Genomic DNA, 26,585 nt, shown 5'->3' with positions numbered 1-26,585 from the left:
CAATGTAAAAAAAGACCGTAAAAGGACTTATTTGGGATGTTTGGATGTTCCTTTTAGGCAGGGTGTTTAACTGTACTTGTACTGTACTACATTTCTATTGTATTGACTACTTGTACTGTTCTCCATTTTTGTCTAATAAAATAATCAATCAATCAAAACTTTGCCAAGAATAGTCGAAGTTAGCAATATGTCGCAATGCATTGTGAGCTTGTAGATTGGCAATTCTTTGGCAAATATTCACCAACAATATCTTTGCCAAATAATAATAGTCATAATGATATGTCCAGGATAAGGTCGCTAAGTGGTTAATACTAATGATAAACCGTATAGATAGGTATACTGTCTGATAAAGTAAACAAGTGTTTAAGTTTGTCTCTCTCTCACTCCTTCCCTAGGACAAATACTATAACACAGGGGAACATAGTGCTTGATGTGGTGTTGGACATACTGTCCACGAGTTTCCCCACTATGAACTATTAAGTGCCACTTAAACAAATAATACAGTATGAAAAGTCAAGACAAAGAAATCTCCTGTCCTCTCCTGTGTCCTCTCCTATGTCCTCCTGGTTTAGCTCCTCACTGGTGGGTGATGCCATGATCCAAACCATCCCTAGGACCAAACAGTCCCAAGAACAACCAGTAGGGGTCAGCAAGTGACAAGATTACACAAGTGCATGGACCCTAATGCCACATCCCACTCCTCCTATTGTGTGTTCTACAACATTGGTTCTCAAAGTGGGGTCCTTAAGGGGGTCCCCAGCTAAATGACAGTTAGGAACCAAATGGACAAATGGACCCATATGGCTCTGTAACTCTGAGACTGTCCATTTGGTAACAGGTCCATTTTGTTCCATTTGTACACTCTGAGTTAAATTAACATTGATTTAGCTAAATAAATTGGGATCCCAGAGATAGAAATGCCATTAAAGGGGAGAACCACCCATTTTAGGTATTGAACTATGTCAATAATATACCTTTGAGTTGTTATGTGGAAATAAGACTCCTGCAAAGTCTGCAAGCAGGTTCAGCGGTGCACAGGGTTGTCAACATTGGACTGTCAGAATCCAGGAGATTTATTTTTGGGGGGCGCGCGGAACTCCCCAACCGGGGTCTGGGGGGTCCTCTCCCCAAAACGTATTAATAGATATTTTTTCCTGTGTTCTGTTGAATTTTGTGCATGTTTGATACATTTATCAGGCTTACTTTACTAGCATGGGTACAATTTCAGCCTTAAAATGCCAAATGTTGTTGTACAGATTTGATGACTGAAGCAAAAGGACATCTTTAATAATGATTTCTCATCTTTAAGTCATTACTTAAGTGAATATCTGTATGATCTTTCTTGCATGCATTGCCCCCACCCCTAAAGCGGGGGGTCTGGGGGTCCTCCCCCAGAAAAATTTTAACATAGTAGATGTAATTTCCTGTGTTCTGGTGAATTTTGGGAGTTTGATACAAAATCCAGGAGAAATCCAGGAGATTTGCCAATCCAGGAGACTCCCAGGAGAGGGGTTCAAAATCCAGGAGACTCCTGGGAAATCCAGGAGAGTTGACAGGCCTGGCGGTGCATAGGGTCTGTCACCACTCCGACCCAGCCTAGATAAAAGACCTATGGACAGAAAAGAGAAACAACTGAGGACTTAATAGATAGCCTGGAGGAGCCAGGCCATTTCTAAGGATTAGAGGGGCGGATATACAACTTTGGATGTTTTAGTACAGTGGAGATTGATAGGAAACAGGGAGGTACACGCAGATAGGATCCGCCTGGGAACCAGGGCCTATACCTGTATATGGTATGTACGCATTGGCACCCCACTTTCAACCTAACACCCCCCCCCCCCCCATATTGGGCATGTTATGTAAACACGAAAATAGACGATACCTACAGTAGGATATATCTGTATGAATAGGTATAGGTATATGTGCAGTATATACTAGTAAGACGCCTAAGGGATAGGTTGCGCCATGTCTTGGCCACCTGGCCAGTGATGTATATCAGACCAGTTACCCATATTTGGAGACCCCTGGTACCCATATATGGAGATTTTTCATATGGGCATTCCCATATGAAGTCCTGTTAGAAGACAGAATATATTTTACAGAATATTGTCAAATATAGTCCTGGAAAACAATGAAGTAATGGAGCTTGTGTCAATATAAGCATGATGTCTTTAATTAGGAACGCAGTTTCAATACACATCAGAGCTGGCTAGTTTCCATCCCGTTGAGCAACTATACAAAAAGAAAAAAGAAACATCACAGTTTGTTGATGAGCATGATTGACTCACTGTCATATTTTATTGATTCTTTCCCTTCCTTCTCTTTATCTATCGTGTTACTCAAATCTTTGCTTCGGGGGGTCCCTGGAACAACATATTTTCAGATTGGCGGTCCGCGCCCATAAAGGATTGTGGTACATCTTGGGAATGGGCTTATTGTATCTAAAAAGTCATATTTAGCCACTTGCACGCATGCTCCCAACCGCCCAACCACTGAAATCCATTTAATTAAAATCACTAAAACGATAGAAAGCAGTCAATGAAAAACACTCATCTTTTCTTTTCTTTAATGACTAAAAACTGTAGGTATTATTCATAAATCCTCACATCATTATGAACATTTTGATGACATCAGATCAGAGTGTAACTTTAGACACTGGTGTCAATTGTCGTACACAGACCACAACACTGTACAACTGAGTTACTGTTCCCTTTTAAATACCCAAAGTCTCACACTCATCATCATCATCATCATCATCATCATCATCATCATCATCATGATGTCTAACTGCATTGTTCCACAGTTACACTGATCTTCCCTGGTAACATTTTCAGAGTACCACCACCGCCAATGCATGGAAACTAAAGAGTGTTTCAGTGAAAGTGTGTGTGAAGGTGTGTATGTGTGTGTTAATATCAGGATCAGAGAATGACAGCTTTCCTTCATTCCAGTCCAGCTGGACTCTGATCCTCTGAGGATTCTGCTTCAATGAGATATCAGTGAGTGACCCTGGTGTCAGTGGTCTGAATTCTGTTCTGTATTTACCTTTAGATAAAGATATTCCCCAAATGTGAGCCCCTTTGTCTCCCCTCCACTGGGGAGACCAAACACCAAGTAGCCAGCATACATTGTCTCCAACCTCAACATCCCAGCTATGAGTCCCTGAGTTAAAGCCCTCAGAACCCAGGACAAGGTGCCAGCGTTGAAACCTCTCTAGGTGGTCAGGAAGCTGCTGTCCTCCTCCATGTGTCACACTGGTCAGATCATCAGACATGGTGTATACTGTATGGGCAGTGTTGGGGTCCAGAATGACTGGAGTGTAGGAGACAATGTCCCTCATCTTGTCCCAGACTCTGACGGCCAGGTTGTCCAGGTGTTTGGCCACGTCTATCAGTGCTCCTGGGACCGGCTGTGGGTCCTGCAGTGTGAACTGGACTCTTTGCATTGTGGTCTTGTAGTTCTGCAGGAATGAGACGTGTTCAGCTCTCAGCTCCTCCTCTACGGCTCTGATGTTGTTTGAAAGTGTTGATATGTCTCTGTTCAGGCCCTCAATCTTCTCCTTCATCATCTGATTCTTCTGCTGCTCTTCCTCCCTCAGTGCAGTGATTCTAGCCTCCTCTTCGTCTTGTAGAAACTGATGCATCTTCTTAAACTGCTTCTTAATCTGTGCCTCTGTCTGCTGGACCTGGACTTTAATGTGTAGTGCTGTTTGGTCACTGTTCTTTTTTACTTTATCAAAGACCTCCAGCTTCTCCTGTAAAGGCTTCAGTAATCTCTGGACTTCTTCCTTGTGCTCCAGAGCATCTTCATTGATGGGTCTGAAATGGTGGCCGGTGTGTTTTTTGGAATCTCGACACACAACGCACACTGGCTGTCGACATTCCCAACAGAACAGTTTGAGTTTCTCATCATGCGGACTGCAGAGATCATGAGACCCTGATGAAGTTCTCTTGCGCTTTGAAGCACTCTGTCTCTCCTGTATTAAGTTCTCACACGCGCTCTTCAGAGCCAGGTTACTACGAGGTGGATGACCTGTCGAATGCATTTTCTTACAAAGTGGACATTCCAGTGCATTATTTTGCCACCGCTCCTGCAGACAAGCATTACAGAAGCTGTGGCTACAGGACAGGACAACAGGATCTTTAAAGATGTCATGACACACAGGGCAGGAATAACCCTCTTCTGGAAGAGACGACGTGGAAGCCATTTACAAACACTCTGCTCAATACAGGACGTCAGTCAGTGGTGGTAGAACCTCCTCCTCTGGAATGTTCCTTGAAGTTTACTCTCACTGTGAATGGTGGTTGTTGTTGAAGTCCATTCAGGTTCCAGAATCCAGCGGTCTGGGTCAGTATTCCCTCCTGTAGCTGTGGATGGAAAGAAAGTCTGTCTTCCCTCACTAGAAGTTATGTTTGATCTGAAGGTGAATCTGTATTGGTGTTGTGTGTGTCATCAGTGAGCAAAGTAAGGTCGACGACCTCTCTGTCTAATGATTAATGACATATGAGTCAGGCAAAGGGCAGAGTCAGGACAAAACCATCAAGGTTGCCAACATTGGACAGTCAGAATTCAGGAGATTTTTGGGGGGTAGTTTGGGAACTCCGATTTTGATATTATAGGCTTGCTTTACTCGCATTGGAAAATTATGGGTACAATTTCAGCAATTAAAACGCAAAAAGTAGGTGTACAGAATTTGATTTGATAACTGAAGCAATGTGAGACCCATCTGTATTAATATTCACTACTTACTGTAAGTGAATATCTCACTTTGATTACATGCACTGCCCACAACCCTAAAGCGGGGGGTATGGGGATCCTCCCCCAGACATTTTCTAACATAGTAGATGTAATTTCCTGCGTTCTGGTGATTTTTGGGAGTTTGATACCAAATCCAGGAGAAATGACACGTGTTGCCATGCAAAGCCACGCAAATCCTCCAATCCTGGAGAAATTCTGGAGAATTGATAATTCAGGAGCATGGATGCAGGAGATGGGGTCAAAATTCAGGAGACTCCTGACAAATTCTGGAGTGTTGGCAACCCTGCAAAATCATAAAATTTCCCACTTTCCATTATTAGTGCTTTATATTTCAACTGATTCCTGATTCCAACTACAGTTTGTTTGTATTCCACCTCACTGTGACCGTCTGCTGTAATGACCTAGTCAACTATTAATATTAAACAAATAAAGAAAGAGGGCCACACTCACTCAAATGATCTGTTTATTTTATTGTTTTTAAATCTTCCATTTCACACAAATTACAAATGGCTTATCACACGTTGGGATCTGTAATTGCATACAGTGGAAGATAAAACAAATACATAAATATCTCTGTCTGTTTTCTCTTTTTTTAAGATCCATTTATTAAACATAATCGGGTATCCAACATTCAAAACACGATAACACACTCAAACAAAGGCATAGAATGCCAACCTGCATTCTCTCTTTCTTTGACCTTATTTACTCAGGGAAGACCATTCAGAGCAAGCTCTCTTTTGGCCCTGATCGCAGGGGTTGTCTCCATGCTGTGTGTGTTCCCTACTACTTTATAACTGTTTGACCGATAAAGAGAATTTGCAAGTGTAGTTGACCTGTGCTTTAAAGAAGACAAATTCCAAAGGTGGACATAGTTACCCAGAGTCATTTGTTTTTATAGTAGCCTACATGTTCTTAAATTACATGGCTATAATGCATTTAATAATGCATAACACATAAGAAAACGTGTCTGTGTATGTGCCTGTGCTTACGTCCAATGGGAAAACTCTTGAAAAAACACAGTGATGTCATCCAATGGGAAAACCATGTGGAGGGTCATCATTGCCCCCTGCAGTTGTAAAAATGGAACAATAATTTGTAAGGTGAAACGAGGTCTATTCTAACAAAACATTATATATTTAGGGAAACCGCAGGTCAGTTCTAGTCATTCATTTCATAACATCATTATAGAACAGTTTTTCCCATATCTCCCCTTACAAGAATGGCTCGAGGAGTCTTCTATCACCAGTTCATCCACTGTGCATCTGAACTAATGTGCCTGTATGAGGCCATATCAAGCAGGATATTGGTTGGACAACATGATGAAGTCTTTCATAGACACAGCTGGCAATTGCCCTAAAATGAATAGGCCTAGTTTAAATAAACAATATACCTGTAAATCCTTTATCTTTTACAGCTATCGTTGTAAATGTAGGCAATAAAGTCTACCGACAGCTATCATGTTGAGTGTGTGTCTGTTCGTCTGTTTGTGTATGTGTGAGAGAAGGAGAGAGACTAGAGATGAGAGAGACAGAGAAAACACAACAGAAAGGGAGAAGATTAATTTACGTTATGACAATATAAATTCAACAACTTTTTTCTTGTCTGCAAAGGAAAACGGAACAACGTTTCGGGCTGTGCAATGATTTCAGGCGTTTGAACAAGACCATACACCTGTACCCATGGCAGACATTCATCCTTTGAGCTTTACCAAGAATTCAAGATCTTTTTGGCAAACCTTAAAGGGGAAGACCACCCATTTTCAATATTGAACTATGTCATTAATATACCTTAGAGGAGTTGTGTGGAAATTAAAAAAAAGTTCCCCCCCTTCTGTGTTGTCTAGAACTGGAGGGTTGATTTTGGGGTTTGTATTGTAAAGTACAACTTGATGACATCACACATTGTACTTTACAATACAAACCCCAAAATCAACCCTCCAGTTCTAGGCAACACAGAAGGGGGGTAACTTTTTTTTAATTTCCACACAACTCCTCTAAGTTATATAATGACATAGTTCAATATTGAAAATGGGTGGTCTTCCCCTTTAAAGTCGTTCTCCATAATAGATCAAGGTTCTGCCTATACCAAGGCTTGTGTCAGAGGCTCATGCTCATTCAGATCATGCATGCTACAGTTTGCCACTCACAGACTTTTGAAGGAAGATATATTGTGTAGTATAGTGCATGTTATCAAGCTACGGCCAGCCAAGTGTGAACTATTCAAACAGTAGATGAGATAATATTGAGGAGTGTGAGAGAGTTGTTGTGAGAGTGCATTAATGTTCATCTCAATGCTCAAATCTGTAAATGATATTGCGTCTTTATCAAATCAGTCAGAAGTTAAGGTATTTTTATTGTTACATCTTTAAACTGAGTAAACATTATGTGGCTCCGGTGGAATCAATGAAATAAAACAGAATGTCCAGTTGGCCGGGCACATGCACAGGCTTTGTATGGGGCTCCTCGTGGTCTATAAATAATGTTATGAATTCTCTTTTTCGCTTGACTCAGTGTCAGTCAAGCTAATTATAGAGCCATGAAGTGCAGTACATGGTCTTAAAGGGGTTGTATGAGATATATAAATAAGAGTAAATAGCTCTACAGTACGTTCTGATAGTAATCATTGTATACAGTTGTACAGTAGTACATGTTCAGGAGCAGCGGTCTCCACAAATCCTCAGCTCTTTAGTAAACCTGAAACCATTTTCAGGTCAGGATACCAATTTCATCCAATCAGGAGAGAGAAGTCAAATTGAAATTATGAAACAAAACGAGCAGACAGAATTGGAATTGGAACTGGAATGCTAACATTGAAGTTTGATAAATTGATCTTTGTGTGGTTCTTTCTCCTGACTGAACAAAATTGGTATCCCAACGTGACATTTTCTGTGTACTAAAGAGCTGGAGAGACCCCTGTTACCTAACAAACACTCTTTAGTAATGATTTGGTATATTGAGTTTTGACCTTTCAAGATTTTTTTTTTTAATTCAGTACCAACTTTTGCGGTTAGGCTGTAAAGGCTATTTGTCAAATGCTAGATTTCATAGTTTATTCGTTACAATAAACATACGTTTCACAGCCATTTTTGAATCTCAGCTGAGCCTGATGCAAGTTGTTGGGAGCTTGTAGATCGGCTATCTTTGGGTGCAACACGAGTATACTGTAAATTACTCTTTAGGGGGCCACGCTTACGTGAGTGATTGGGGAAGAACAGCTGCTTTGTCCATTGGAGGAATCGTTTTCACTGAAACACAGTTTGCAGTTTGCAGTTTGTGTGCTCTGCTGCAGCAGAACACCTGCCAACTGGCACTGGTCACAGGGAAGAAGTAGGAATGGATTTGGCATGCTACATAAATCACTCTTTGGTATGTCGCTCTGCATTGCTCGAATTGTTCAGAGGCAAAACAGCATAGGTATTGTCTTTTATACATTCAAGGAGTAGCCTAGTTCACCCCCAAAATAACTTTTTTTATTGATTATTGATGCCATGGAGACTTAAGTTCAATAATATGTTTTGGTTTTTGTCGCATTCCTAATACAGTAATTTGATCACAATAAATGTACCCCCATTGATTCCGGATGGGGACCCAAATGCCGTCTCCATGGCATGAGTAATCAATAGAAATAAAGTCATTTTGGGGGTGAACTACTCCTTTAACTTACACATTGAATGAAATTACATTGTCCATAATGTATAATTAAATGGTCTCTAATCTATTGATTACTTCAACATGATCAACATAATAATGTATTTATACATATTAAGGCAATACAAGAAAATATTGTGTAAATAATGTGTGTACATGTATGTAAGATCATCTGGAATTTGAGTCCCCAACAAATCTTCCCATGCCAATTCAACTGCTGTAGTAGGGAGTTTTACAGCTTGTAGTGACAAATGTGAACACCTTCTTGTCTGGAATATTTACAGATATAGTTCCTAACCTGCAGAAGAGAAAAATATACTCCTTGGGAGTTCAACATTTTCCTGCAACTGAGCAACTGAGGAAAATGTTTCATCTAAAGATCACCAAGCATAATCTGTACCCGAGCCCCTCGACTGTAGAAACCCCTCATCAAGTTGGGATGGTGGAAATGAGAGATTTACAACTATGGGGAGCAAAAAAGATAGCGAGTCATTACCAAAATATTTTTTGATTTGTTTCCAGATTATTCTCATACTGTGAATAATAAGGCTTCCATGGCATCCACAACTGGGTTGTCTAACCAAGCTGAAATTGTTTTACGGAAGTCCAGTAATGGAAGTGTTTTATTAGCAAACAAGGATTCTAGTAGATCCCACTAGATGGCACCATAATGTTTTCCAAGCAAATGAACTCTAGGCCTATATATAGGCCTATTTATTTCCAACTTCCAAGGAGTCCTCAGTGAAATGAGTTAATGAGCTCAACACACAGGTTGAGAACCACTGGATTAAGTAACAACATATTACAAGCAAAGCTGGATCCCTGAAGGCCTGAACTGGCCTGTCAGGCCCAGGGGTGGTCTGGGGGCCCTCTAGGAAATTGGGTCAACTGAGACCCACTGTTCCAAAGCCTGACTCTGAACTCTGAAGCTGAACCTTCTTTTCTCAATTCACCCTGCGCAGTGAAAGCACGTTGATCCACTTTCATGTACGTTAGAACTGAGATTTCATTGTCTTTATTCGTTTCCTCAGCAGAAGTCTTGTGAAATGCATTGTGGTTTGTCGGAAAGTTTTTAAATAACCTTTCTCATCACTGTGCAATTTTTGCTGTTTGCTGATTAGACAAATTCATTTTCTATTTGACTTGACTGTGGGAAACTTGGTTTGTAGCATGGTTCAATTTCAAACAACTCAACATCGTACAACCAAACAACACGCAGAAAGGATTAAAACAGACAACAGATAATCACTTAATGCAGCCATAATAAACCATTTAAACTATAAAAGTGCACACCTCAGAGCGCAATTTGGGTGGGTGTTGGGTAATGTAGCAGCATGTGTAGAAGACATGATTGCAGATGGGGATTGAGAGTTAACCACAACTGACTAGCATAGGAGGCCTAGTTTAGGTCTCCTACTGTATCTCAACTGATTGGTGTCTGGAATTTATTTACAGGTTAACCAGCCACAACTGACATACCCCTGAACAGATACCCCTGAACAGATACCCCTGAACAGATGTCATGTTGGAAGAAACTCAATTTCTGTTGGACATGTTAAATCATATCGGCATGCTTTATTGAGTAAGTTGTTCTTGTTCTATTTCCTTTCTTGAGTAATGTTTTAGTTGTAAAAGATGTATTTCTCAGTTTGTTTATGGCCTAGTTTGTTTGTGTTTATTGATTATCGTTTTCTCCCATAGGTAAATCCTCATTTCAACATTTCATCTGCATGGAGTCACCGTAAACAAACTGTGGGTGAACAGAGGGCTGAGGAGAGAGGTTTCAGCACCAAAGACAAGTGGCAAGTAGTGGATGGAATGTAGGCCTAATGTGTGTGTCTGTTTACATTCTCACTCAACTTGACATGATGACACCTGGCGTCTGATTGCCAGAGTGGTGACAGCCCTTCTCTGATAAAGCAGTGGTGTAAAGTATCTAAGTACAGTACTTTAGTACACTACTTTTGAGTTATTTGTACTTTACTTGAGTATTTTCAATTTCCAAAACTTTTACTTCTACTCCACTACATCTTGGATCCAAATATTGTACTTTTACTCCACTATATTTAATTTGAAAACGGCTTAAATATACAAGCTCCCTATGTGTCACAATGCGACGCAATGTGAGCTTGTAGATCTGCTATTTTCAAATGATTTCTATACATTTGAAAACTTGAACTGGGACATTCTGCATAATGAGTACTTTTAGGTTTGGTAGTAGGCTACATTTCTGATGCCAATACTTTTGTACTTTTATACAAGTAAAATTTGAATTCCAGACTTGTACTTGTAGCAGAGTATTTTACATTGCAGTATTGCACCTTTACTTAAAGTAGCTATGACACACCCCTAAGATTTACAAGTAAGAAATGTGAGTTCTTTTTTCACCACTGCTGATAAGCCAGCCCTACAGGCCTATAAATTACGCAGGATTGAGTGGTAAGCGATAGACATGTGCCATCGTTGTACTGAGAATGAGATGGCTTGTGAAAACTATTGTTTCTTCCTGTTTCTTCCATAGGCACCTTAGGGCTAGGCATGTAATTTAAAACTTAGACAGTGGGTATAGAAGATATTGTGTCATTTGGCATGGTCAGTGATTGTTGTGGGCAGAAAGGACATTGAAGTGAGTAGGAGATATGGTGGATGTTGCTATGATGGTAATTGGTAAATGGTGCATTTATATAGCGCTTTTATCCAAATCACTTTACATAGATTGTGCATTACATTCACCCATACATTCATACACCGGTGGCAGAGGAAATCATGCAAGGCACCAACCTACTCACCGGGAGCAATGTGGGGTTCAGAGTCTTGCCCAAGGACCCTTCGACATTAACTCAGGGGGAGCCCGGATTCGAACTGGGAACCCTTCGGGAACCCTTCGTGTTCTAATAACGGTTTCTCTACCCCTGAGCTATGCCGCCCCATGGGTGGTGTGTGTAACACTTGAGATTCAAATCCGGATTTCCCGCATGGGGCTAATAAGGCTTCAGACTGCTATTCTGATACATTCACCCCCCTGACCCTCCCCTTCACCGGGAAATATATTTTGCCTGAATCCACCACCATAGAAAATAGTGAAATGAACAGTGAGCACGTCCTTCGATACCGCTCTCCCACTGAACTGTGGAAGTGAGACCACTGAGTCAACAGATTCCTGATAGGTTAACAGTAACAACACCCACCCAAAAACCCTCGCTAGCGTTTCACTTCCACAGTTTGTTGAAGGTTCCTTGTCCTTAGATAAGAGGATTATCAAAGCTCCATCCTTGTCCTTAAATAACAGGATGTTTTTGCATGCATCATTCGTCGTTTACCAAAACACTTTCACTTTAAAGCCTTCCAGCTTCCACAAAAGGGGGTCCGGGGTGAACTGTGAGGCTGAGGGCCAGCCAGGCTTCATTAGGTGTCACGCTGCACTTCGGTTTTTCCTGTTTTTAGTAATGTTTTGGTTGCAGCCTCAATGATAGCCTTTTTTTTCTTTCTTTTTTAAATCTGCACCAGCAACGGAATGCGATTACAGACATCCTCCATGTGCGGGCACGTGCACACATAGACATCAAAGGGGGCTTGAGCCCCTGCCCCTTTGCTTTACCCGTATGTAAAAGTGCCCTCTCCAGGCCATGAATGTAGCACTTGTTAGTTTGAAAGAAATGCAATGCCCTCTTTCTATGAACGCAGTATTCAAGTGAATTGCCTTTTCCAAACTCTCCTGTGATTGCATTCCAGTACTTACTTACAGTTGTTGAATGCGGCATCATGCACCGAAAATAGACGCACGCGTCTCCAAGCTCACAACGTGTCGCGCTGCGACCGGTGCCAGAGATTAGCTGGTAAAAGACAGACGGACAGACGGACAGGGGGCAAAACATAGTCTCGGCAATGCCTTTCGGCCTGGCGGAGACAATAAAAGTCGCAGGAGAACACTCTCTCATTTGACTTTGGCATACAGTAAATGCCACCAGTTCCACCTATTCCTCAAATAAAATAGAGATTGCTATTCATGTATTGTTATTTTATCCTAATAACTGTCAATTTTAACGGATTCCACTGTTAGAGTGGATCGTAGTTTTGCATATAGACATATTTTTTGCAAGATTTGAGGTTACATTATAGATATTTCTTGTAATTATACCAAACCAATTTTAATGTTGTTCTATAGCTTCCTCCTGCATGTGAGTAAGTATTACAATACATTACAATTGTTATCATCTACACTTGCATGTTTTGACCTCCTCAAATAGTATGCGTTGCCACCGCCACTGTGGCCTTGGTCATGAGCCAAGGAAGTGCTCCATAAGGACATGTTTCTCTTAAATTACCCTGTCGCCATGTGTTGTCAGATGAGCATAGTTTTCTCTCATTTAATATTCATATTAAAGGACAATTTTGTTTTTTTACAACAAGGGTTCATATTTTAGATTGTAATTAGAGAAAATAAAAAGTGAGTGTTAAAATGTTTTCATTTGCTTTGTTCTATTGTTTTATCGCGTTTACCGTGCTAAAATGTGGGGCATGCGTACGCATGGGGGCATGCGTACAAGTGGCTAAATGTCTTTTTAGACACAATATACCAGCAGTTTCTTTATTGCTACATACAGTAACACTTCTAGCCCCCATAAGTCACATCCAACCATGAAAGGTTGCGTTGTATCTTGGGAATGGGCTTATTCTGTGTTAAATTACATTTAGCCACTTGTACGCATGCCCCCAACTACTGAAATAAGAATCTCTAAAACAATAGAAAGAAGTAAATGAAATCAATTTAACACTCATCTTTTACATTCTTTAATTACAATCTAAAATAGGAACCCTTGTTGTAAAAAACTAAAGTTGTCCTTTAATATGAACTAGCCCTTACCCGTTCAAAGATATGAGCTCCAAAATGATGTGCAGTGTGTGGGTTATGGGATGTGCACTGTGCATACAGTATATGAGGGATGGAAAGTAACTTTAACTGGTGCTTGCATGATAATATGTAGGAGCATCAATGTAAGAAATACCCGTTTCGTTTAATGGCTAACCCCCCCCCCCCCCCCCAGCCCGCCCACCCGCCTGCGCACACACCCGCCTGCCTGCACACACACACACACACACACACACACACACACACACACACACACACACACACACACACACACACACACACACACACACACACACACACACACACACACACACACACACACACAGAGAGAGAGCTGGTTAAACATGTTGCCTCATGCTAGATGCAGAATAGATGTGCCTCATGCTAGATGCAGAATAGATAGTAGATACACCATAAAATGCTAATATACAGTATATGATTTGTGAAAGTGACAAACGGGCTTCACAGTTATGTTAGGTGTGTTCATATGCTAATGGTGATGCGATTTCAGATCAATTGCTCCAGCCACTGAGGAGAAACGCTGTTTCAGACAGACAGACAGACACTCACTCACTCACTCACTCAGACATTCGCAAAATTATAGTATAGATATACATGGGATATTTCATTTTCAAACATGTTTGGGGTTATTTTAACATCTACTTAATTGGGCTTTTGTGAGTTTGCAGTTGGGTTTGTTTGGAAGGATGTCAAACTTTAAAACAAAGGTATTAATATCATGGAGGTCGATAACGTATACGTGCATGCTCATAATGTTCTCGAGATAAGACATCAAACATCTACTATTTAATTGTCTACTTTGTTTAATTTGTTGGCACTTGGCATTATGCTTGAGAAAACAAAACACTTCTTGAACTTCCAATCCTTTTTATTGAATTAAATGGCTCACCATGTGATAATATGATAGCAATAATGTGTCCCTCCCTTTAGTACAATTGTGTGGTTTACCAGGTCTTGAATGTGCACATCTTGGACACTATTGCTTAAGTCCTCCATATTATGACTTCTCTGGTGGCACAGCGGGGTTAACAGAGGTCAGAGGAGTGGTAGGAGTGATTTAAGGCAGTGGTTCTCAACCTGTGCTGGGTCGGGTCCCAATTATTTTGGGGGGACCCCAGATGATTAGCTTAATGTGAAACAGTGTTTTCTCACTCAACAGTAAACGAACCAACATAAAGTTTGAATGTATAGAGGGTAATCAGGGTATATGCACATTTCTAAAGTGACAATTTAAGGACTTTTTAAATACCTCTAAAATGACAAATTAAACATCAGCCAATATTAGAGGCAGAAATTGTGAATATAGACGAGCATGTGGATCTGCTATTTTCACAATAGAACCAACCGTGTTATACAAAATGTATGGGTTGTATTAGAGTTTGGCTAAATGTAATGGGGTTTGGCTAAATTGGCTTTTATGCAAAGTTTACATGGCCTAATTGGCACTACACCAGAATTAAAGTCAACGTATAATATCAACCATATAGAAAGATGATAAAACATGTCTAATCTCCAAGTCTTTCCTCATCCTGAGTGCTACTCACATTTTGTCATATGTCAACGTATTCCAGTACCACAATGCCAAATTGCAGAACAAAAAGAATACTACGCTTTATTTCAGTTAAGTAAAATAATAAACTGCTAACATCAAGCAACTGTTACAGTCTCCATTTAAATGAGTAGTTCACCCAAAAAACATTACTTAATTTCTGTCAATTAAGGCTTTTGAATTTACTCATTGAACATTGAAAACATTGAAGAAAACCAATGCCATTATTGATGATAAACGTATCATTTTGGCAGCGGCCGTGTGTTGAGCATAATGTTAAACCCAGGGGGAGAGATCACCGGCATGTTTTGACACACAATGGCTTCCCTCTGTTTATCAGTAAATGTCACATCACACAATAGGGCTTTAGGAATTAATGAAAGCTGTGTCCAAAAAAAAGTATAAATAATACAGATTGTTTTATAACAATGGTTGACTAGGAATTCTGATCTAATCATCCAAGTCAGTTAACGACGGGTCATCTGGACAAAGATTTGTTTCTCCAGACTAGATCATTAATTACTCTGTAAGATACGATGCCAAGTAATGTGATGTATTCAATAAAACACTAATTCATTCAGGTGTTGTCATGGTCTTATAATAATTAATAACAAAAAGTGTAATACTTTGGATAACAAATATGTTAGATCATACTTAAAGTTAATAGTAAAATATGCCATGAATGTAAGGTGCTGGGAGTGAAAATGATGAATAGGCCTATACGGTAGGGGTGCCTCGGATGAAAGAAATATATTTATAGGGGTGCCCTGAGCCAAAAAGGTTTGGGAACCCCTGATATATATAGTGTAGCCTACACACATACACACAGTATATAATATAGAGTATAAATATGTGTTCTTATGAACTCTATGGGCCCCTTTATAGAACAACATCAGTGTATCTTTGTATATTTTTTGTTTTTAAATCTCGCAAAAAGTACAGGCTGGATGGTTCTGGTATTTACTTCATGCTCTAGCGCCACCCAGGGCCATGGGGCAAAATGTCCCTGTGCGAACCACTTTGGTTGGGTGTTTTCTTGGACAGTTTCCAACGGTCTTCCTTGTTTTCATTGGGTGCTGTTTGTTAGTTTATCAGTCGTCGGCAAGTTTCCGGAATAGCTTAATCTTGTATTCTTAAACTCACGGATAATAATAGGAAGTGAGATTAATGTTGTTGTGGGAGAAGCATCTTTACAGATAAGCTAACAAAAAAGCATGTTTTGGCACCTACAACTGTTAATGCCAGTACACAGACATATGCTACTTCTGTTCTGTGCACTGAAAGGTTCATAGAATGAGCTAATGGTTCTGGATTATGATTAAGATTTGCCTTGCTAAAGCCTAAGTGCCTAAAACCTTGTGCTGGCCTGGGCACCAGAAAATGCAGAAATGTAGGCATACAACGGTAACATAATGTTTCTTTTCTGGCGTTTGGGTTGGCCTGGAATTATTCCCCTGAAGAGTCAAATAAGGAGACAAGAAAAGGTTTTGTCCTGCTTTGTCACCAAAAGTAGGGAAGGTGCAACTTTCAACTTCATAATATACTCTCAATTAAGGGAGGTGCAATTCGTTGGTCACTCAACCATGCTTATTAAACTTCATTACAAGTAAGTAATACATTTGTATTGTATTGGAGAGGGAGCAAGATTGTATCATGGAGGGGAGGGACACACACCATCTGTGAGGAAGTGGACACTGCACAGTATGGTATCTATGAATTGAGTACAAAAGGACCCCAATGTAAACAAGCCATTGTGCTTTCCTGGGTTTAAATCCTATTAGTAGAACATTATATCTGAACTGTACAGTCCTTACCTGATGTGAACTGTTGATAAAGTATTCAATCGATCAATATGGTTAGAATCCTTTATACCAGAGGGTTGCACACTCCTCGCTGTTGTGCAGGAACCAGCTATCGCTATTTTTCAAAAAAGCTGATTAGCAAACATTTTAGGCCCTACCTGGCCCAAAAGCATTGGGTCGGGTCGGGTTTTGGGAAGAATTTGAGAACTATCACAGATAGATTATTATATTGCGCCACCATGAGGCCGATTCTTGCAAAACACATTTTTGGACACTGCTCCTACAGATGTGGCCCTAAAATCACGCAAAGCGGTACACAGTATCTCTACAGTCATGTCATCAAAATGCGTCTGTCCCATCTAGCGCCATCTGGATGATTTTTTAAAAATACATTTTTGGACACTGCTCCTACAGATTTTGCCCTAAAATCACACAAAGCTGTACACAGTATCTCTAAATTCATATCATTAACATGGATCTGTCCCATTTCCCATAGTCCCTCCTGATTGGCTACCTTTGCCTTCTAAAGTTTGTGTAAGCGACCTGACGGTCGCTTATCTCCCGATTTAGGGAGTCTTACTGGTATTATATTATTAATAATTAGCATACATTTTGGGCCCTACCCTACCCTAAATGTCGGGTCGGGTAGGTGTGGGTTCAGGCAGTTTTTGAGAATTCTAATCCTTTTACCACCCTGGGGAGGGGTTCACCCGAGCTATATGTCTGGCCACACCTCCAGCAGCCACGTCACTGTATGTAGGCCCTCATGCATCCCATTGGGAGCCCGATACATCCAGAATTAGGATACATGATCTGCCGTCTGTTCCTCTGCACCACACTCGCAAGTTGCACTGGGGGCCAACTTACAACAATTAGTTACTTTGTAGATTTTGATTGTTATTACAAAACGTACATCAACCACTTCCGCTAGGTATACATTTCAGCCATTTGCGTCGTGATACTATTTTGAAAGATTTGTATACATTTGAAAACTTGAAATGGGACATTCTGCATAATGAGTACTTTTACTTTTGGTACTTCAAGTACATTTTGATGCCTATACTTTTGTACACGTCTTGTAATGAACTGATACGGGAGTCGGGAGGTCGGGGAATCAATATAAATTATGGCTCGAATTGATTTATTTTAGAAATGACGGCGATTCTGCTGTACTGCTCCAGCTCTTCTACTTTGCTCTAGTCTTGTTACTCTGTGTGTGTCTGTTTCAGTCTTGTGTTGGGCCTACTAACAGACCCACAAAGCACCACTCGCCGAACAAAGATCGCGATTTTGGCCTTGTAATATATTTGCCGCACTAATACATATATTTTATTTCGAGGTCATGACCTCTGTGTCCTCATGGTACCTACTGCCATGGGGCCAAGCCGGGCGATTAAACCCACCGGAACTCAGCCAAGCATATAGGCAATTAGGCAGATACTGTGGCAGTTATATCTGTTCATAGCAGATGGGCTGCATGCTCACAGATCAACAAATTGTCAACCGCCAACACTGTTTTTTCCTTTTGCTTTGATGCTTTGAATTGCTTGTGTTTTAACCATGTACAGCACTTTGTTTCAGCTGGCTGTTTGTAAACGTGCTATATACAGTAAATTTTATATTAATCTATTGTCACCACTCACCAGTATCATACTGGTGACGGTAGAGTAATAGTTTCTGTTTTGGGTTGGACAATTAGTTGCAGTATGACTAATTAGCCTAGTAAATCACCCTCTTCCGGAAAGCATTTCATTTGTTCTGATTTACGCAAGTTGGTAGTTTACTATAGGCTAATGGCTAATAGGCCTACGGAGCAAATACATCATCCTATAAACATATTATGAACACTGAATAAAAGGGTAGCCTACTCCATGTGCTTAAGCCAATAACACAATTAAACTAGCAGACAGTTGTAAATAGCAAAACAAGTTGGTTGGGAGTGGCTTATTGTCGGTATCAGCCGGTAACACGCAGGAGTCTGTCCCCGTTACAATGCACTAGTACTTACTAGACCCCTGGCAGATGGATTGCTGAGGTGGAGCGCCGCAACTATCAGCTCCCAGTACTTGCCGCAAGACTTGATTTCTGGCCAGCCAGACCATTTGCTACATGCCGCTACCCTATACCAATGGTTCTCAACCTGTGGGTCGAGACCCCCAGAGAGGTCCCCAAATTATTTTGGGGGGTCCCCTGACGATTAACTTCATGTGCAATGTTGTTTTCTCACTCAACAGTAAACAAACCAACATAAAGTTTAAGTGTATAGAGGGTATAAGCACATTTTAATACCTCTAAAATGACAGATTAAATATTTGGTAAATTCTCAAATATTAAAGGCAGAAATTGTGAAAAAAGCGGATCTACATGTTCACAACGCCTCGCAACGCGAGGCGTTGTGAGCATGTAGATCTGCTATTTTCACAATAGAACTGTGTTATACAAAATGTAATGCCTCAACACTCACGCCTTAGTGCTCGTCAGGGTGGGGGGGTCCCCAGTTAAAATATGATTATTTTGGGGGTCGCGGCCTGAAAAGGTTGAGAACCACTGCCCTATACTCTCTTTCCATGTTTCCTGTCTGTCTCCACAGTACCTATCAAATGAGGATTATTTATCTATTTATTTATTTTTGTTTGGTCTCTGTCTCGACTTGGACTCAACCCCCTCCCACACTCTGTTTTGACTCGGACTCTCCCCCCCCTAGTACTTGGTCTCTCGCTTTAGGTGGACTCGACTACAACACTATTCATTTCATACACAATCTATTTACAATGCCTAATTCCACTTGAATGACAAATCTGAATGAGCACTCAATAAATAGCTAAATCAATCAATTACCGGTAATCAATCAGCAATTATTATTATTATTATAATGCCAAGACAGGATATGTTTGAGGATGGTTCCCACCGTGGTCAAGGCTGACACTGGAACTTACTGGGTGGCCAAAATCCAAAGTAAAGGAGTGTACGAACCTGAAGGCTGTCTGAAGGCCAATCAAAATAAAGCAGTGTTTTGACTCTCGCATTTATGCTCCCACTCGACAAAACATCACAAGAACTGTGGGTGTCATAGCTGAGACTCTGTGAAGGTCTGTGACCCTGGTGTCAAGTAACTACGCACATTTACTAACAATTTTGAGGTATTTTACTTTCTTCATATACATTTCAATACTTTTACTTCTACCCTATCCACTACAGTACATCTCAGAGGAAAATATTGTACTTTTACTCCACTACAATTATATGAAAACTTTAGTTACTTTTTAGATTTAGATTAATTTTAACACACTAACTACTTCAGCCATATATATCGGCCATTTGATCCAAATAGATCTACAAGCTCACAATGCGTAGATCGTCCATTTTTTATATATATATATATATATATATATATATATGTCATAGTATATTAGAGAAACAGCACATTCGAGACGCGGAGCACTCGTGGTGCGGCACGGGGCGGAGCAAGCGGTCGCCACAACAACGTACTCCAGGCGGTGCGCCGCTCTATTGTCCACGACACTGCGAGCGGCTACCGAAGCCCCCCTGTATCCACGAAGCCCAAACGAGTTACGAGGCCCCCCTGGGTCCACGAAGCCCCAAGCGGCGCGAAGGCCAGCGGACCTTGGTCCTGCTCTTCGCCCCCGAGCGCCGCAGGCGCGAGTGGCCGCGAAGAGCGGGCCAGGGCCGCGCGGCCGGCGGAGCGCCGCGCGAGTTACGAAGCCGTGGTGAATGCAATCGTTATATTTATGCCCAGGCCGTAAGGCCTGGGCAAGCGCACGTTAAACGCCCTGTCCAAGTGACTACAATGGAGCTAATGGCTAGGCTAGGCTAGGCTAGGCTAGGCTAGGCTAGTAAATAAAGAGTAAACACTTCCGGTCTGCGGCGAGTTCAAAGCGTGAAGTAACTCTCTTATATACACTCTGGTGAATGGCAGAGCAGTGGCTGACGTCGCCATCTGGTGGTGATTAGTGTGTGGTGAACGTCAAAACGAGTGCTCCTTGACAACTTTTACTGGTTTCTTGAACATACTGTAACATATATATATATACATTTTGAACTTGTGAAATGGGACATTCTGCACAATGAGTACTTTTACTTTTGGTACTTTAAGTATAGAGGGTATGCGCATGCATAAAGTGAATGTCAAATCGAGTGGCAAAGTGTTACATTGTTGAATGCAATCAGATAGGACTTTTCTGTGTGGATGCATGTGAGTACTTCTTCCATCATTGCTCTGTGAACACCTGCTGTCACCAAGAAAGAACCTGCATGGATCCTGCTCCCATGGTCACCTCAGGTGATATTACAGTATTAGGCTATAAGTGTTGTTTTCTTCTGATTGGTATTTAATTATTTTGAGCGGTGGTAAACCGCTCCTAAGAGTGGCTGTGCGTGTGTCTGTAGCCACTTTTCCTCAGCGTTTTGCCATAGCAATGTGTTTTCCTCAGCGTTTTGCCATATGTGTGTGTGCGTAGCCATATTACATCACATTACATCACCAGTTACATCCTGGATCTATCTGTAGCCACTTTTCCTCAGCGATTTGCCATAGCAATGTGTTTTCCTCAGCGTTTTGCCATAGCAATGTGTGTGTGAGTAGCCATATTACATCACATTACATCACCAGTTACATCCTAGACCTATCTGTAGCCACTTTTCCTCAGCGTTTTGCCATAGCAATGTGTTTTCCTCAGCGTTTTGCCATAGCAATATGTGTGTGTGTGTGTGTGTGTGTGTGTGTGTGTGTGTGTGTGTGTGTGTGTGTGTGTGTGTGTGTGTGTGTGTGTGTGTGTGTGTGTGTGTGTGTGTGTGTAGCCATATTACATCACCAATTACATCCTCTATATCCTAGTCTTTTTCCTCAGCGTTTTGCCATAGCAATATGTGTGTGTGTTGTGTGTGTAGCCTGTATTACATCACCAATTACCAATTGAAGACGTTATGCAAGCACGACCACCGCTCACTTCACATTGGGTGTGATTTTTGTGTTATGTTCCCATGATTCTGAGTTAAGATAAGCATGTCCGTGAACACAATCCAGTGGGTGACTGGGAAAGGATTGTGTGAGGAGACTGCAGCAGAAGACAGGATTATCCTTCAATCTCCCAAATTGCAATCATTGTCATTACAGACTGTCTCAGATAGGGGAAACAACTCAAGATAAGGAAATAACATAAGAGGCCTCTAACTGACTAAAGAAATAAAATTAACTCAAACTACCCGCCGGGTAGAAGTGAACAGTGAACCGCTTTATGGTTTACTTGAATTCCTCCTTCCCGTTCCTAGTATAGCAGTAGTGTTTTGGCTATTTTGGTAAATTAGGCAATTGGAGTGCACGCAGTTTGCATAATATTCTCCTTGTGTTCATGTTGGTGCTCTGGTTTCTTCCCACTGCAAATAACATGGCATGTTAAGAAAAGGAGCCTGAGGTTGAGCAAAAGGTCACCAGCCTTTTTGCTGTATCTGGTACTAGTTAGGATGGGTTCAGTGAAGAGGACAAATGTTAATGAATTTGGCAATAGCATATGCAAATACTTTGATACATTGCATGACATTCTGAAACACAACTCATGCAACTGCAACAACGGTGTAATAAAATCGACTACTGTTGTCTCAATGGTAACCTTTTAACATTACATTCCCCAATTTCTGTGTGTTGCTTGTTGATAAAGGTATTCCACATTCCTAACTTCATATGATAATATTACACAGTGAAGTTGAACAAATACCTGGATAAATAAAATGGATATGACAACTGTCCAATGTCTGGAGACAATTGGGAGAGTGTTTTCTGCAGGTCTTTCAGTCCGAGTGTATCAAAGGATGCGTTCGGAAATGCGCTCCGGGTGTGTGCTCAGTGTAGTGCGTGCTTAAACCCTACCCTAATCCTAACCCTAACCTCAGTAAAACTATGCCTAAACGCTAACCCTAACCTCAGTAAAACTATGCCTAAAACTAACCCTAACCTTAACCAGACCCGGTGCGCATTTCCGAACGCACCCTTTGATACACTCGGACTGAAAGACCTGCAGAAAACACTCTCCCGGAGACAATTACATCATAGAGATGTCATTTTCCTTATCTCCTGCTTGACATGCAATGGCTGACAATGTTGCAAGCGTGTTTTCAATTAAGTTAGTGATAAGAGTAATATAACAGCCTGTGTACTACACAGGCTGTTATATTAAGAGTAATAAGAGTAATATAACAGCCTGTGTACTATACAGGCTGTTCTATTACTCTTATCGCTAATTTAATTTAAGTGTGTTGGTGTATTATTCTTTACGGGGCGCCTGTCTGTTTTTCATGTGAGCTGAGGCTTGCCACCCCCGTCCTTGATCTCTTTCGCTGAGTGAGAGAGAGATGCGGGAGGGGGGCAGAAGAACGCCGCCGCTAGTCGTTGGTTCCATGATTGGTCACGATCAAGGAATCTGCTATCAACCTCATGGGCATGATGGGCTTTTCAAGGAATACGTGAACACGCATTCAGCCTGGCTTTACGATCCTGGCTCGACAAAGTTTCTCCTTCTCAGCCTGGCTTGGCATGGTTTAGTGGAATGGAATAAACCAGGCTGTACTGAGCAGGCTTTGTCAAACCTGGATTTGGCTTAAATCCTGGCTTATTTAATTCTGCTCTCAAGAAACAGACAGGCCTTTTATCATATAGTCTACATACAATACAAACTTTGGAAGCAAGGCCGGGACAATGGCTATCTTTGCTTTCTTTTTAAACAGATGCTAGATGAAAAAGCCCTCAGTTTCCTTCTCATGCACTTCTTTGTCTTGACTTAGAGTTTAAATAAGGACCTGTCTTGCTAATAATGCATTCTTCACACATGGCGGTGACTTAAAGAATGTAGGTTAATGCCCACATTTTGCAGGACTAAAACAAGTAGATCAAAGCTTGTAGATCTGCTATTTTTAAATGGCCGAAATATATAGCCTAGGCCTAAAGGCTATGGCTGAAGTGGTCACTTAAGTGTGCTTTTTGTAATAGGCCTAATAATCTAAATCTACAAAGTATGATAAGTACGTTTTCATATAGAGGGTATGCGCTTGACATCATCATCATACCCGGAAGTTATGTGGGAATGCCTAGTAGCAAAAAACGACTTTCTGGCCTTGACAGCCCATACATCCAAACAGAAAGGTCCTATCTGATTGCATAAACAATGTTAAACTCACTTTGCCACTCGATTTGCCATTCACTTCATGCATGCGCATACCCTCTATAATCTAAATCTACAAAGTATGATAAGTACGTTTTCATATAGAGGGTATGCGCATGACATCATCATCATATCTGGAAGTTATGCGGGAATGCCTAGTGGCAAAAACTACCTTCTGGCCTTGACAGCCCATACATCCAAAAAGAAAAGTCCTATCTGATTGCATTAAACTTTGCCACTCAATTTGCCTCTTGATTTGCCATTCATTTTATGCATGAGCGTAAGAGTAGGCTACAATATTTTCCTCTGAGTCTGAGATGTAGTAGGGTAACAACTTTGTATAGCCTATACTAGTATCTTTATATTGTGGTAGGCTATAGGCCTACATTACAATATTTACTGAAGTAAAATAAAATACAAATCTGATGCACCTAAAGCAGTGGTTCTCAAGAGGATTCCAGGGACTCTCTAGGGTCCTTTAGGGCAAGGGTCTTCAACAGGGGGTCTGGGGCCCCTAGGGGGTCCTCAGAGTTACTACAAGGGGTCCTCCATATCTGTGTGATAGAAGCTTTTTTGTCTCCTTTTTGATATTAACCACTTGAACCCTGGCGTCCATAGAGAGAACTTCCAAAAATAGCAGATCTACAAGCTCACAATGCAGATTGTAGATCGGCTATTTTCGGCAAAGAGGTTTGGTTTATAGGGGAAAAAGAGCATACCAAGTACAGAGTGAAAGGTCAAGTTTATTAAGTATTGACAGTTCAAGTGTTTAAATATCTGAAAACACAAATTGACATGAATCCAATATACACTGATGATTTTGCCGTCAAACAATGAAATTATATGGTATACAGGTTGTGGGGGTCCCTGCTTCTCTCTCTTGACTAAGGGGTCCTTGGCCTGAAAACGTTGAAGACCCCTGCTTTAGGGGTATATTGACCCTTACAAGTCTGTAACTCTGACAGTGTACAAATGGACCCTAGTCCATTTGGTTCCATTTTGCACACTGTCAGAGTTAAGGAGAGACCTTGAAAGGTCTGAGAACGACTGGCCCTATAATGCATTTCAGTGCATTTTGGCCCTGGTTCACGCATGCAGGGCAGGCGGAAACAAAACACGCGCTGCTGCACAAGGTCTCTCAACTGCTGTTCAGTGGCGACCAATCAACGGCCACTGAGCGCCGCGATGATGACACACAAGCCCCCTACAAATACCCAGTGGCACGATTCATTATAGGAGGACTATATGCATTTACAACCTCGCCTGCAGGCACGGATAAGAGCTATAGAGAGCGATCAGGAGTTAACGGCTTTAGTTGATCATTAACCAAAGGCGGGTAACTAAAACCCCATTGCTCGCTGTAACTTCAGTGAGAGCAAACAGAAACTTTTATCTTTAGTCTCGTCAAGTACAACTTGTTGAATAGCGGATTTGGGAACTCAAACGTGGGAGACAGGCTGCGTACACACGCTGCATGTGCCCGGCTGGAGCGTGCAAGAAGCTCTGATATCGCGAAGTCTTTGTGACAGACAGACTGTAGGCTAGTCTTTGCAGCAGCAACGTGTGGATAAATTATAACACTGATTGAGCCGTTTTGACGTCGCGGCTACTGTTTGAAGGATGACCGTGCAGAGGAGGTCTCGCGCGCTGTACGGAGTGGGGATCGTCTGCGCTCACCTGCTCATCATTGGGATCGGTTTGTGGGTCGCTCAGGTTTTCCGGACCGTTATGTTCAACCGTTTGAAAAAGGTAAGGGGAATGTATAGGCTACAGGGCACCGTTTCCTAGAACACGTGGGACTGGACCCATTTGTGGGACCGTTTTGGTTTTTTATGGGTCACGTCTCGATTAAAAAAATAAAATGTATTTTCCTACAAAAAATAAAATAAAACCTTTGAAATATAGGTCTATATATTTTTTCACTTTTTTTAATATGCCTATTGTATAGATTTTCAACCAAACAAGCAAACACTTCTAAGAAATTCCATAAATAAGATATATCATTAATTCAGAAGTAGTGGAAAATAGCCGATCTACAAGCTCTCAATGCGGCATGAAGAGACGCATTGGGGGCTTGCAGATCTGCTATTTTCACTAGTTTGGGTCCTGGCCCTGGGCGAATGTCTAATTTCTCTTTTGGGTCACGGGCAAAAAAGTTTGGGAACCACCACTTCAATCACTGGTTTACTTAATGTCTGTTTGAGGAACCTTGCATTTGTAACTATGAAACGATTTCTAATTGTTAAAGATGGACTTTAAAAAAAATATAGTCTATACAAAAAATATTGTGTGTCCATTGGGCAAGTGTGCCACATTATTTAGTTCATTTATATGGCCATAATGGCACATTGTAGGCCTATGTGTAGGCTCCAGTTGCAGGAGCACTTTTTTAAAGACAGAAAACCAAGCTATTCATTAAAGTGGAGTTATCAGTGGGTGCTGGTGGTGCCAGGCACCCAGCCATGACCCACAGACAGTCCATAGGCTGTTGTTTATGTTCCGACTTCCGAACAGCTGCTGACCATTTTCCACAGCTAATTTCTTTGCTGTTTTTAGGGGCGATATCGCATAGTAGTCTAGTAGCCAGAAAGTGAACCCAGACATTTTGAGTACCCTAAAGTTTTATGTTAGAAATGTTGAGTATGGGTCCCCAGCAGTTAAAAACTGCCGGATGCTAACTTGCATATGTTGGGCAATTTTCATAATTAGCATAATTAGATTAAATTAGCATAATCACCTATAATAATGAAAAATATGTCAAAAACT

The 26,585-nt window shown here is 41.2% G+C and overlaps 2 protein-coding genes across 2 annotated transcripts in view; one reads left to right on the top strand and one right to left on the bottom strand.

Annotated features, from left to right (window-relative positions):
- Positions 1-2,263: 2,263 nt before the first annotated feature.
- On the bottom strand, positions 2,264-4,389 carry LOC308299286 (E3 ubiquitin-protein ligase TRIM35-like). Its single transcript, XM_080743031.1, has one exon. It carries the CDS (start codon positions 4,205-4,207, stop codon positions 2,831-2,833), a length of 1,377 nt encoding a protein of 458 aa, XP_080599157.1. The 5' UTR covers positions 4,208-4,389; the 3' UTR covers positions 2,264-2,830.
- A 20,676-nt stretch (positions 4,390-25,065) lies between these two features.
- Positions 25,066-26,585, top strand: part of LOC308300043 (lysosome membrane protein 2-like) — a 44,218-nt gene continuing 42,698 nt past the window's right edge. Inside the window, exon 1 of the mRNA XM_080743808.1 lies at positions 25,066-25,568. Coding sequence (XP_080599934.1) covers positions 25,440-25,568 — 129 coding nt within the window. The 5' untranslated portion in view covers positions 25,066-25,439. The remainder of the gene's footprint in view (positions 25,569-26,585) is intronic.

Source organism: Nannobrachium achirus (assembly GCF_963921795.1).
Source record: "Nannobrachium achirus genome assembly, chromosome: 15".
Classification (NCBI taxonomy): Eukaryota; Metazoa; Chordata; class Actinopteri; order Myctophiformes; family Myctophidae; genus Nannobrachium; species Nannobrachium achirus.
This window is presented reverse-complemented; position numbering and strand designations above follow the sequence as displayed.